This window comes from Danio aesculapii, chromosome 23 (assembly GCF_903798145.1).
Source record: "Danio aesculapii chromosome 23, fDanAes4.1, whole genome shotgun sequence".
NCBI lineage: Eukaryota > Metazoa > Chordata > Actinopteri > Cypriniformes > Danionidae > Danio > Danio aesculapii.
In genome coordinates this window covers 27,818,322-27,833,321 of record NC_079457.1, presented here as the reverse complement: position 1 = coordinate 27,833,321, position 15,000 = coordinate 27,818,322, and the positions used below count along the sequence as shown (strand labels likewise).

Below are 15,000 nucleotides of genomic sequence, written 5' to 3'. Positions count from 1 at the left end.
TCCAAGTATTTGGACAAGAGGTCAGCAGAATACCTAAACCTGTTAACCAGTATTCAACTGAATTAACAGTCTACTATCAATATAGCAGTTGACTGTGGAAGAAAGTCAGAGAAGAGCAGAAGCTGGAGACAAAGTGATGAAAATAAATGAGCAGGGTTCTGAACAGCACAAATATAACAAATGTTATTATACATACATCAGGCCACAAGACCTTGAATTAAAGACATAGGTCACACTTTATTTTGATGGCCCATTTTTTTAATCTAAGTTACATTGCATCTACATGCCAACTAATTCTCATTAGATTATAAGTAGACTGTTAGGTTGGGGTTAGGGTTAGTGTAAGTTGACATGTACTTGCAAAGTTTCTTATAGTCTGTTAAATGTCTGTTAAAGGAGCAGTATCAACAGATATTTAGCAGACAGTCTACTAATACTAATTGGACCATCAAATAAAGTGTTACCAAGACATACCTTCATATCTCATATCAGTGGAAAGGAACATTTCATGAAACACCATCACTATAAGACTAAACAACGGAAAAAAGCACTAAAAGCAGAACAAATAATAAGAAATATATAAAATAAAGAAATCAAATCAATAAATGATTAATATAATAAATGATAAACAAATGAATTAAAAATAAGAATCAAATAAATGGATGACTAAATGAATAACTAAAATTTATAAATGAGCAAATAGCCATAACTGAAATTATCAATGCAAAACAAATAATAATAAAAAACCACAATATAATATAGAATTAATTTCATTTAAATCACTTGCGGGTCATCAGAAATTTCAGATTCTACAATACAGGTATAAATAAAAATATATAGGGTCAGATTTACTAACAGTGTGCAGTGGTGCGTTAAAACTACTGTCTATATTTAATAAACACACAGAGAGAAAAAATAGTGCAGAAAAGTTGTGTTCAGCTATTTTTGTGCCTGGCCTTACTGAAGTTTCCCAAACATAAGAAAATTTTATAGGGGGATGGGGAGGGGTCAGGTATTTGAATGAATTATGCAACACAATTTCATTATGTTAGCACTCACACTTATTGGCGTTTGCACCATTATTTAATGCCTAAAAAAAGCATGTCTTAAAGGGCCATGAAACCCCTCTTTCAGTTCAAGTCTATCTCAGAATTTAAAAAAAAATGCTGTGAGCAGAGGGCAGAGTGGGCGTGGCCAGCAGAGGAGAGGAAAAGGAGGGGATCGAACAACTGTTGTCTGTTGGCTCACAAAATGAGACACAAACCATGAAGAGATGCATGACTTTATAGTTTACAAAAATAAAATGCAAAGTAATAAACAGTAATTTAATGCCCTGCTACATTTGTTATTCGTAATTTCATATACACATAACCACAATTTGTTATATCATTATAAATATAATCATGTAAACACTATATATGAGGAGGACTTCTTTCCTCCTGAATCCCATATCTGAATGCAGACACAGTGGATAGCAGTGCAGCAGGTCTATTTCCCTATCTGTTCCAACTATTAGCCCTGCCGGTATTCGGTAGAATATTAAACGTATGCAAATACAGCAGCACAGATATAGGCGATGTGTCTGAATGGTAATGAACTCAACTGATAAAATACAAAGTCCGTAATTCTCCAATTCTCGTACAGCTCTCCCGACAAAAATGCTTGCTGCAAACCAGAAGCTTTGCTATCAGCCCTGACAGCATAGTGAGGAAAAGCATGCAACAAACCCTATGGATCATGGAAACAAACACATACAACTCTTCATGGACGGCTAAACACTGCTTGCTGTGTGCGAACACGGTCTCACCCAGTCATTGAGTCTCACAGCTTGCCAGGTCTGCCTTGCCTTTGAAAAGCACATGCTCTCATAAATAATTAAGAAGCAGGGTCCTCTTATAGGATAAAAAAACTCAGCTATGAATAATAATGAGAAACCGACACCTCATCACTTCACTAGCAGATTCACGCTACGTCAGCAATTTTGATCCCGCCCCAAAAATTATTTAAACCTGGAAGATGAAATTAACCGACAAAGCTCAAAATTATCCCCACAATTAAAACTGACAGGTGCTAACATTGTCTTAACTGATGCTCAACACACACAAATCTATTAAAATTTAATCTCAAGGGTGTCTTGAACCTTTAAATGTTGTGCTTGAAATGGCTGCAGTTGTTGCAGAACAGATTCTTTTACACAGTTATTTATAAGAAATACCAGAGGAACACATCATCTGAACATATTCTTTGTCATTTTTAATTAAAAGACAACTTGGAACAAACAACTAGGGTGAGTCACTTAATACCAGCATAATCTTAGTTCTCTCACACAGTGTGTGATCTGTTCTCTTTGAGCCTGAACTGTCAAAAACAGAAACATACAGTTAAAGTCAGAATTATTAGCCCCCCTGTTTATTTTTTCCCCAATTTCTGTTTAACGGAGAGAAGATTCGTTCAACACATTTCTAAACATAATAGTTTTAATAACTCATTTCTAATAACGGATTTCTTTTATCTTTGCCATGATGACAGTAAATAATATTTGACTAGATATTTTTCAAGACACTTCTATACAGCTTAAAATTACATTTAAAGCTTAACTAGGTTAATTAGGTTTACTAGGCAGGTTAGGGTCATAAGGCAAGTTATTGTATAGTGATGACCTGTAGCGATGTTCTGTAGACTAGGGGAAAAAAATAATAATTTTGACCTTAAAATGGCTCTTAAAAAAATTTAAAACTGCTTTTATTCTAGGCGAAATAAACAAATAAGACTGTCCTGAAGACAAAATGTTATCAGACATACTATGAAAAATTCCTTGCTCTGTTAAACATCATTTGGGAAATATTTAAAAAAGAAAAAAATTTAAAGAAGGGCTAATAATTCTGACTTCAACTGTATGTCTAAATGTAAATCTTGTGGACTATCTCACGTAAATACAGCCAGATTACTGTGAGTAAACCTAAATAGGGATGCAAGCTGAGCACCTGAGCGCAGCCCAGATCTGAAGTCTTTCACTTTTGCATGATAAAGATTTTTTCATTGATGTCTGGTTACTTATATTCAGCGTGTCTATTTTTTAGAGTTGCTTATTTTTTGGTCAATCAATCAATCAATCAATCAATCAATCAATAAAACAATTATTTTGTTCAATATGTATACCATAGCCGCTTTTAAATAAAATTTTTTTATGAGGTAGGCTAACTTTGACATTATAAAAATATGTTTTTTATTAGTTTCACCTATTTTAAAGTATTTTTCTTTACAAAATTTGCCCTTTAATGGCAAATAGTTTGGTTTATGTAAGTGCTGTTGATGGACAAATCCATGGTTCAGTGCAGGATAAAAAAAGAATTAAAACTATTGTAATCGAAATCTACACAAACATTTATAAATGGTGACAAAAGAGACTTGTAATAATAAATTGACTTGTGTAATAGACAAATAAAAACAGCAGACAGAGGGAAAAAAAATCACTTTCTGATAAGCAAAAAGCCCTAAAGTCTGCAAATGTACAGGTGCACGAAGAAACTGTGTTTTCGCCTGCAGCGTCTCACCTTAATTCCTCTTATCCCTTCTTTCTGACCACATATTGGCACAAAGGCTTCACCCGAGCAGCTCTGCTATGTTCACACTATCTGCAGCTTAACAGCTATCAAAGGAAGCAGCATTGCCAATTGTGGTCGCTCACTGACCATAACACTCATGAATTATGAAGCAGGCCATTAGGCTGGGCCGGCAGGAGGTCGCTCGGCATTTTGGGTTGAGTCTGTCAAGTATGAAATGATTCCTGGTAGGAGGCCACTTGAGGAAGCACGCGCTTGGCTCTTTTTATAATGAAGTTGGATTAAATAGTATGGGAGGAATCCTGTCAGGGCTGGAGAACTACTGTGGGAGAACAATAGATTTGCATTAAGCCGCAGTTGTTTGTTTTGAGAGCGTTCGGCGAGACGTCCCTGGACCAATTTAACTGTAAGCGCATTGCCGGGGAAGTGTGCAGTACAGCATTAACATTCCAGCAATGGGTTTCCAGCAGGCATTTGCAGTCTGGGTGATATACTGTGAATCGCTGATATGTATAGGGGAGACTAGAGGCATTTGCACAATCTTCTACATGCATTTGTTTATAAACCACACTCACTGCCATACATTTAAGTGGAATGAGTAATGTTACCATTACATTTTTTACATTGAGAAAGCCCTGATCTTAATTTTGAATTTAAATGTTTGGCATTGCTTTACAGGGATAGTTACTAGAGAAAAAGGCTTGAAATACATAGAAATTTCTAAATTATACTACTAACATTTTAGTTTTACTGGCTGTATATGGTGCTAATTCTGGGTGTGTGATATTATAAAAAATTATAGCTATATTTCGTTAATTATTATTCATTAAATTCAGGTAATTTAGGAGTATTTTGTTAAATGTGTTTTTGTCCTTAATGAGTGCTTTTTTGATTCATTCATTTTTAATTAACAAAGCAATTTGCTGAAAAATTATTGCTTTAAAAATGTTGATTAATTTAAAAATATATTGATTCAGAAACTAATCACTGCAATCAGTGCTACACTGTTAGAAATAAAGGTGCAAGAGCTAATCAAAGCAAACACATTTGTACTCAAAGTACATTTGTGCCATATTTGTAAAAGTTTCAAGAAGAAAACTTTTGTTTTTAGGTACCAATATGTACATTGATACAAATGTGTGCCTTTTGAAAATTACTGTCCCATCGAAAGTTCTCACAGCATTTTTTTTTTGTGTGTGTATAAACTAGATAAGGTACCATAAAAATAGGATATAAATTTATGTAATATGTATATAATAAAGGATTAACGTCTCATAGTATCCATTTACAAGTTACTATACAGCTGTTAAGGCACTTTAAAAGGCCTTTTGGTACAAATGTTTACCTTTTGAAAACTTATTTTCCCAGTGACAGCTTTTGTACCTTTTTTTCTGAGGGTGTATAAACTATGGCAGATATTATTTATATATATATATATATATATATATATATATATATATATATATATATATATATATATATATATATATATATATATATATATATATATATATATATATATATATATATATATATATATATATATATATATATATATATATATATATATATATATATATATGTGTGTGTATATATATGTGTGTGTATATATATATATATATATATATATATATATATATATATACACAATCGATCTGAAATGAAATGAAGTTGTGATTTAACTGCAGACTGTCAGCTTTAATTTGAGGGTATTTGCATCCAAATCAGGTGAACGGTGTAGGAATTACAACAGTTTGCATATGTGCCTCCCACTTGTTAAGGGTCCAAAAGTGATTGGACAGAATAATAATCATAAATCAAACTTTCACTTTTTAATACTTTGTTGCAAATCCTTTGCAGTCAATTACAGCCTTAAGTCTGGAACGCATAGACATCACTAGACACTGGGTTTCCTCCTTGGTGATGCTCTGCCAGGCCTAATCCACCACAGTTGTTTTCCGCTGTCTTTCGGGTCTTTTGGTGTTGCTGAGCTCACTGGTGCGTTCTTTTTTTTTTTTTTTTTTTAGAATCTTCCAAACCGTTGTTTTGGCCATGCCTAATGTTTTTGCTATCTCTCTGAGGTTTTTTTTTTTTCAGCCTAATGATGGCTTGCTTGACTGATAGTGACAGCTCTTTGGATCTCATCTTGAGAGTTGACAGTAATACAGTGCAAATGGAAAAAGCACACTTTAAATTAACTCTGGACCTTTTATCTGCTCATTGTAATTGGGATAATAAGTGAATAACACACACCTAGCCATGGAATAGCTTAGAAGCCAATTGTCCAATTACTTTTGGACCCTTAACAAGTGGGAGACACATATGCGAACTTTTGTAATTCCTACACTGTTCACCTGATTTGGATGTAAATACCCTCAAATTAAAGTTGACAGTCTGCAGTTAAAGCACATCTTATTTGTTTAATTTCAAATCCATTGTGTTAGTGTATAGAGCCAAAAATGTTAGAATTGTGGCAATGTGCAAATATTTATATACCTAACTGTATGATAGAATTCAGTTTCGAGAACATTACTATTACTTAAAATAAGTTGCTGATTTCTCTATTAAAATAAACTGGACATCCAAAAACACATAACATGAAATCTTTGAAATTATTCCATGTAGATGTAAACTATATTTGTTATTAAGGCTGCACAATATTGGGAAAATATAACATTGGGATTTTTATTTTATTCGGCAATATGTATTGCGATATGAATACAATTCCACCTTGAATATCTATTTGGAAAGAATTTATTATTTTAGATTGATTGGGATGATTCTATAGGGCAGTGTATCTGCAGAAAATTAATTAATTTACAAGCATAGAAAAATTCAATAAAAAAATATACAAAGTAAATAAACAGCGTTTTACTGTTTTCAGAGAAGTCTAACGGTATTCAGCTATACAGTAATTGAATAATCAAATATAAAATAATACTGCATAGTCTTCGTTGTATAGACAAGTCAATAAAAAGTTATTGATATTAAAGTTAAAACGGCACAATTTCTCGTGTCTGAATGCTTTCAATTCCTCATACAGTCACAGGACTCCAAAAACATTTGCAAAATGATTAGTTATAATAGACTCAACATTGCAGATCCTGCAATGTGACTAATGCGAATGATCACATTGTAAAATCGATGCTGAAATGATATTTGTGCAGCCTTTTTTGTTAAACAGAATTATTGAACATGGCTAATCATCATTAGAGTTACTAGTAAATAGCAATTAAATGAAAGCACTTCAGAATTACAGGCACTTATCATGTACAGGAGAAAATAAGGGTTTGCGTTTTCTAAGATTAAGTGTAATAGTCCTGAAGGACTCTGATTCTAATAATAATTGGGTGGTGAATTGAGCTTAAAAATGCTCTGCTTTACGTTTCAGTGGCTGTTTTCATATGAGCGCACACTCTTCAGCTTCATTGGCTCTCGGGCAGCTGTATGAGTCAAAGATTTATGTGCCATTCTTAAGAAACACATATTATGTTCCTCTTACCCCATTTCTACTGTTCCCGACAGATAAAAACACATTTACACACAGGAATCCAGCTCTATTATGAGTTAACCAAGTTTAAATGTGATTTGAGAGGATTGTGGTTTTCTCCTTTAGGATAACTTTTCTCCCTGATGGAACGCTTAGACTCACAAATGTGACCAAGATGGACGGGGGAAACTATGCTTGCTTGGCTAGAAACCGGTTTGGTACGGCTAGCACTTCGGGAAGACTGTTGGTCACAGGTAAGGATTACTGTAACAGTATTACTTTCTGGCTTGCTCTCTGCTTTTCCTGCAGAGACGAGTCATTTTAGACTGTCATTCAGCTGCGGGGTTGTTATACGGGGTGTAGTGATTTGTCTGCAAACTCTTGGGGCTTTACAGTTTCGGGCAACTGTGGTTCTTGGTTGCGGCTGAACAATTAATCAAAGTCAGGACAGTTTCTTAAAGGGGTAGTTCACGCAGAAAGGAAAATTATGTCATTCTTTACTTCTTACTTATCTTTCTTCTGTGGAACAAAAACAAAGATATTTTAGAGTCAATGTGAAATCAAAACTGATGACCCTTTTGGGGTGTTTTGTACACTTTCAGAAAGATACACAAGCTGTCATTGAGGTGGTACCTTTTAAAATAAGTTTCATATTGATACCTAAAGTGTACATATCATGGTGCTTTTTTTCGGTTCGATATGGATTACTTTTGGGGGCTTTTCCACTGCGTTCCATAAATAGTACCTGGTTCATTTTAAGTACCCCTCCAAGTCATCTTTTCCATTACTAAAACATGTACAAGAATACACACTGCTGATCACTGAATCTTCAGAGAGAATCATCACTACCAGCGTCATTACCAGACACCAAATCTGCTGAAGCCACTGCTGTATTTTGGGGGTTATACGACTAAACTGTATTTATTCTATCACAAAAAAACAACAAAAAACACTTGAAATGGCAGCATCATGGTCAGTTGATGAGGTTCAGACATTACTGCTAGAAGCAGATCATGCAAGACGTGGAAGGAATGTAATGGACAGCCTGGAGTGAAACACTTCAAGCTGTACTAAACTGCAGTGGAAATACAAACCAAGCCGAGTCAACTCTGACCAACTTGAGCCAAACCTAACCTCACCACGCAGTACCTAAAATGTTCAAATTGTATACTATTGTACTGTTTTGGTACTAACATGTAACTTTAAGGTATCTATATGGACCAATAGGTACAAATGTTTGCCTTTTGAAAAGGTATACCACCCTAGTGACAGCTAGTGTATCTTTATTTCTGAGAGTCTACTTTAGGGGTTAACCTGTCACTCACATGAGATTCACCAATAGCAAACCATTTAATCAATTCCTGATGCACAAAATCAAGGCCTGTCCTGTGTGTTTTTCTTGTTTAAGATGTACTTCACAAAAAGGAAGAAAAGAAACATTATAGACATTCTCAACTGCTTTAAAAGGTAACTGGTGGAACAGTTCCGAACCCTGAATGTCAATGTAAAGGTAGTTGTGTAAAAGTGGTGATTTAAAGGTGGCGATATATAAGACTTTTATTAAATGAATCACTGTTTTCTAACAAAGTTTAAACAGTGTTTAATGAAACTTTAACCTGTCGACTGGTTTAATGAATTTTTGCAGTGAGAAACAAAATCTGAATTCTGCATACAGCTCTATTATGCGTATTTACTTCCAAATTTAATAATAAAGAAATAATTACAAAATAAATATGGCCAGGGCTGCGTTTAAAATCACCTACTACTTAGTAGGTGCTGCATTTGAATTTAAGTATACTACTCGACCGTTAGAAAAGTACGAATGTGTATGAATGTGAGTAGTATGATTGGAACTCGAACGTACTACATGCGCCATTTTGTCATGATCACATGATCTACACGCATCAGTTGCGTCACTTCACTCCCATTCATGAATTCTGTCGGTGCATGATTGAGAGCGTACCATGCATTGGATGTGCACTTCAGAATATCGCCCAAAGTAGTAGATCATCCAGGTACTTCACGCATAATGTTTTTCGAATTCTATGAATTTGGACGTACTGCTGGCTCGCATGCTGTTTTTAGCGTACTATGAAGTATGGAAATATGCGATTTCAGATGCAGCCCAGGTGTCAAAGAAGCCAACTTTATTTGTGTTTTGATTGATGTCATTAGGCTTAGTCACATGACAAGCAAGAACCAATAAGCTTTTAATATCATTAATGTGACATGATATATTTAAATTGGACTCTGTATAGAGTTTATCAATGATTTTTGTGTGATAACTATGAAAGTTTTCTGAAGAATTCTTAACTTTCATAAAGGGATGTACTGATATAGAAATTTTACACAATACTGATAACCGATAACCTATGACAGTATATTTGTAAGCTGATATCGACCGATATATCGACTGATAAATACACATCTTAATAAGCCTGATTAGAAAAACAAACTACAAATACAGTGGACAAAGACAGAAATAATCCATAATTTATTACCTGAAAATATATATTCTCATCGAGTTGTTGATGATGTGAAAGGTTTTATCTACAAATTCTGAAATGGCCACTAAAATGTCATGCATTTGTACTTTTATACCTTATATATATCTTCAAATGCCTTTTTTAGCTTAAAAATGCTTTAAAATGTTTTCAAATGCTTAAAAATGTTTCCTTTGCTCTTTTGTAGACACTTTTACTTTAAGCAGCCTACATAGCATTAAAGGTACACTACTTGTCAATAGTCTTGTCACCCATCCAAGTATTAGGAACAACAAATAATAACTTGACGTCTACAGTACTTGTTCATTTGGTATCAGAAGTGGCTTATATGAAAGTAAAATATGATTGTGCCTTGATTTTTAATTATTTAATTTGGACAGTAAGGTCTGACTTTGCTTAGACTAAAGTCTTGTCACTTAACAGAAATAATGTACAGTATAGAATATAAAGTCATGCTGCAGTGGAAAAAAGAATGGATATTGTGTATGACTCCTATGAGCTTGGAGGACTGCATCCATACATCTCTGCGGTGACTTAAATAACATATTAATAAAGTCATCTGAAGTGGCAAAGAAAGCGTTCTTGCAGGACTCCCAGAGTTCATCAAGGTTCTTTGGGTTCATCTTGAATGCCACCTCCATCTTACCCCAGACATGCTCAATAATGTTTTTGTCAGGTGACTGGGCTGACCAATAATGGAGCACCTTGAACTTCTTCGCTTTCAAAAACTTTGATGTGGAAAATTAAGTATGAGAAGGAGCGCTATCCTGCTGAAGATTTTGCTCTCTCCTGTGGTTTGTAATGTAATGGGCACCACAAATGTCTTGATACCTCAGGCTGTTGATGTTGCCATCCACTATGCAGATCTCTCACACGGCCCCGTACTGAATGTAACCCCAAACCAGGATTTTGACATGAAACTTGACTGGTTTTTGTGAGAATCTTGGATCCTTGTGGGTTCCAAGAGGTCTTCTGCAGTATTTGTGATGATTCATCTGAAAAATCTACCTTCTACCACTTTTCCAATTGATCAACTTGAAGTCAAGTTATTAGCTGTTGCTCTTAAGACTGGGATCCACGACAAGACTTTTGTCAGGTAGTGTACATATTTGAATATAAGTCTTTGGTATTGTTGACATCTCGCTCTACTGTTGATCTAGAGCAAAAATATTGAAATTCACACAAGTTTAGAATAACACATGTGAATCGAAATGTACTATATTTGAACAGGATGATTCAGGCTAATCTTTCCTATCCTGACATGCCAGTTACTTCAGAAAGAGTAAGTATGAGGCTGCGCAATTGAAACACCTCTGATGCATATAGTTTGTTCTGTTATTATACTGTAATACCTTCCAAAAGGGAAAGTTGTTCAATTTCTTTCTGCAGCTTACATGCTCCTCTGGTGTAATGTGATGGGTTGAGCGGTTCAGCTCTCCAACTGCCAGCTTTTTTTTTCTCTCTCTCTCAGCTGAACTCAACAGAGATGGGATACAGTGGCTTTTTGTGTGTTGTTGTAATTACCCATTTTCACGCTCCGCTTATGGCATTGCAATTACCCTGGATTACACTAATGGAGTGTGTGAGAGTTTAGGTTATAGGTTGAACGTGCACAATTTAGAAAGGAAAATATAGAATGCTGCATTTGCACTCTGGGTTTTGTTGAGATTAATGCAGCGCGGTCTTTTTGCAGCAAATTCCTCCCCTGCAGATTTGAATATAAATCGGAGAGAATGTAAACCTGCGCATTAAGGGCTCGTGGGTAAACAAACCGATCTTGTTAAAGGGGTCATATCGGTTGAGTAGAAATGATATTTTCCTTGATTGTTCAAACTAAGAGAGTTCATCACATTATATTGCATTTTCAGAAGTTGAAATAAATATGTAATTAAAAAAAACTCATATCGAGCCGATTTAATTTCCTCATGCATTTTTTTCAGTCGGATGCTTTCTGAAATGGATCACTCTCCTCGTAATTTCAAATGCAAATAACTAGAGAATATAAAACGACATTTGCTGTTTTTAATAATTGTTTTATAGAACAATCCCTTTGAGATATACCGCTTTGGACCACTTGAAAACTGTTATCAGGTCTGTGGATTAGCCAAAAGTGTTACTTGTGCATTTTAAGTAAATTATTTGCATGTGTGTGTGTGTGTGTGTGTGTGTGTGTGTGTGTGTGTGTGTTCTTGTATACATGGTTTACAGGGTCAAAAGACCAGGTTACTCACCAGCATTACAGGGTCACCATGGTATAGAGGGACACTTTCGTGACCCTGTAATTCTGAGACCCACTATGTTGTTTTATGACTCCTAATAAAGCCCCTTATTAGTTTTTTAGGCATTTGAAAAATTGACCCTACATACCATGATGTGCATGTGTATAAATTTTACAACTGTCCCCTTAAACCATGATGTGATGTCTTCATACAATACAATTTCCCGGGAAATTTTACAACTGTCCCCTTAAACCATGATGTGATGTTTACAATTTCCCGGGAAATTTCCCTTTTCTAATGAATAGCATTTTTAAGGGTCTAAACGTGCTCGAAAACTCACAAAACTTTGTACACACGCCAAAAGTGGTGTAGATTTACGTTTGATATGGGCTTCGGAAGTAAGTGTGGCAAAATGGCTCGACAGCGCCACCAATGTGCGTTTGACAGAGTAGCCCCCAAGCTACATTTCACGCACACATATGAAAATTAACACACAAATCAAACATGCCAAAACCTACAAAAAAGTGTCTTGGAGCGAAATCCAAACGTGAACAGGAAGTGGGATTTTTTTAAATTCCTTTTCAAAAAAGTGGAGGTTTTGCCATTTCCAGGCATTGTATTTTAACAAACTCCTCCTAGAGATTTTATCATATCGACACCAAAATTGGCTTTTGTCATCTAAAGGCCTTGGCGATGTTAAATTGTGAAGATCCAGAGTTTTCGTGGAAGGGCGTGTCCGTGGTGACCTCACAAACTTTGATGTTTCACCACGAAACAGGAAGTTGTTATAACTCAGACATGCATGACCCGATCTGCCTCAAAATTCACGTGTTTGATAACAGTCCTGACCTGAACACGTTTACATGCCAATATCCAGTTACAGTTATAGCGCCACCTGCTGGCTACATTAAATGAAATGTTTTACACTGTAACAAACTCCTACAAGCAATTTTATCAGATTGAATCCAAGTTCTGTTAGTATAATCCAAAGGCCTTTGTGATGATAAATTGTGATGATCCATAGTTTTCGCCAAAGGGCGTGTCCGTGGCAGACTGATAAAGTTCAGTGCTTCGCCACTGAGGAGGAAGTACTTATAACTCAGCCACATAATGTCTGATCTTCCTGAAAATTCACAAACTGAGATTCCTCTCCTAAAGACATCTATGTTCCGATATTGAGTCACAGTCATAGCGCCACCCTTTCATTGCAAATCATTGCCACAGGGAGGTCTCTTTCTTCGCTACTTGCAGCTTTATTTTTATTATTTAATCATTCATTCATTTTTCTTAGTTACTGATTTATCAGGGGTTGCCACAGCGGAATGATCCACCAACTACTCTGGCATATGTTATACACAGTAGATGCCCTTCCAGCCACAACTCAGTACTGGGAAACACCCATACACTCTCTCAATCTCACACATGCAATGAATGCAATGCAATTGTGACATCACAACAGTGTAGATTCCATGTGCTTTTAAAAATGTATCAAAAATGGCTCTGTTCTTAAAAAGTCAAAAAAGAACTGATGTACTTAAATGTAAAGTATAAACATGTAGTAGTTTATTCATCAAAACCTGGAAATGTTTTTGATAAATTTTTAAATATATGTTGCATGTACATATACATATTTGTATACCTTTGAAATTTAAACATTAACTTGTATTTTAATACTATTTGGAATTACGTATTTAAATAAGAAATTAGATCTGCTTATTGAGGGTCATTTAGAGTATGTGTGTCAGAAAAGTGAGTGTACACTATATATACACTACGTGACCAACTCATATGTGGACCATTTCCATGATTTGGTGCAAATAAGATTACTTTAAGTGAACTGATCCAACATTTAACCGTTAACCGCACACCAACTCCTGTTTTCTGGCAGACACAGGTATGGTTTGTGGTTCCTCCTGTGCACACAGAAACTAACTCTAATTATATTCCCCCTCTAAGCTTCAAGCATGGCAAAATAGCTTGAGTCTATCTTCTGTGTCCCACACCATTTGAATCACATGCGAATTAATAAGCCTACATCTGAGGTAACCAACTAAATCAAAAGACACTCTGCTTTACAAAACTAATAACTTTAAATTTTTCACATTATTTTACACAACTACAAACACATTTAACAAATTTGTAATAATTTTTTTTTCCATTGATGCAGCATGGGCAGTTTGCAGTAACTGAAATGCCAACACAACAGCACAGGGGTGCATTTCCCAAACAACAACGTAACTCTTGGCTGCACAATCATAGTACAATGCATCGTTTGGTATAAGAACGATACAGTGACGAGTGTTTCCCAAAACTTTACTTGCTCTGTCACAGATTCATCATTTGAACTACATTAGTTATAAAGTAAAATGTCCATAATGATGCTCTAAATGGGATGGAGTAGCAACTACCTTCAGGAGAAAAATCCCCATAACTTTTTTCTTTGTGCAAATTATTGCTTTACATGCACACGCATTTTTAAAAAAATCCAATATTAGTCTTGGAAAAAAACATGCACTCATTTTCCATATTAATTGAAATATATATATAAACGGCACATATACGGCCTGTGTTTCCTTTATGAATATTAGTGAGAATATTCCATAATATATTCTAAAACATAAAATCACTTACAAAATAGAGTTTTGTAAGTGATTTTATGCTTTAGAATAGAATATGGAATATTAATAGAATATGAAAATACTCATATTCTAATGTTATATATATATATATTCATAGTTGAAGTCAGAATTATTAGCCCCCCTTTGAATTAATATTATTATTTTTTTATATTTCCCAGATGATGTTTAACAGAGCAAGGAAATTTTGTTTAACAGAGCAAGTAAAATGTCCATAATGATGCTCTAAATGGGATGAACTAGCAACTACTTTCAAGAAAATCTCCATAACTTTTTTCTTTGTGAAAATTATTGCTTTACATGCACATGCATTTTAACAAAAAAATCCAATATTAGTCTTGGAAAAAAACATGCACTCGTTTTCCATATTAATCATATTAATTGAAATATATATAAATGGCACATATACGGCCTGTATTTCCTTTATGAATATTATTGAGAATATTCCATAATATATTCTAAAACATAAAATCACTTACAAAATAGAGTTTTGGAAGTGATTTTATGCTTTAGAATACAATATGGAATATTAATAGAATATAAAAATACTCATATTCTAATGTTATATATAAATTGTCACGTTAATAA

At 34.7% G+C, this 15,000-nt stretch overlaps 1 protein-coding gene across 1 annotated transcript in view; it reads left to right on the top strand.

Moving 5' to 3' along the window:
* The window catches only part of cntn3a.2 (contactin 3a, tandem duplicate 2), a 164,298-nt gene that overhangs the window by 90,259 nt on the left and 59,039 nt on the right, over positions 1-15,000 (top strand). Inside the window, exon 11 of the mRNA XM_056449625.1 lies at positions 7,180-7,307. Within this exon, the coding sequence (XP_056305600.1) occupies positions 7,180-7,307 (128 nt within the window). The remainder of the gene's footprint in view (positions 1-7,179; positions 7,308-15,000) is intronic.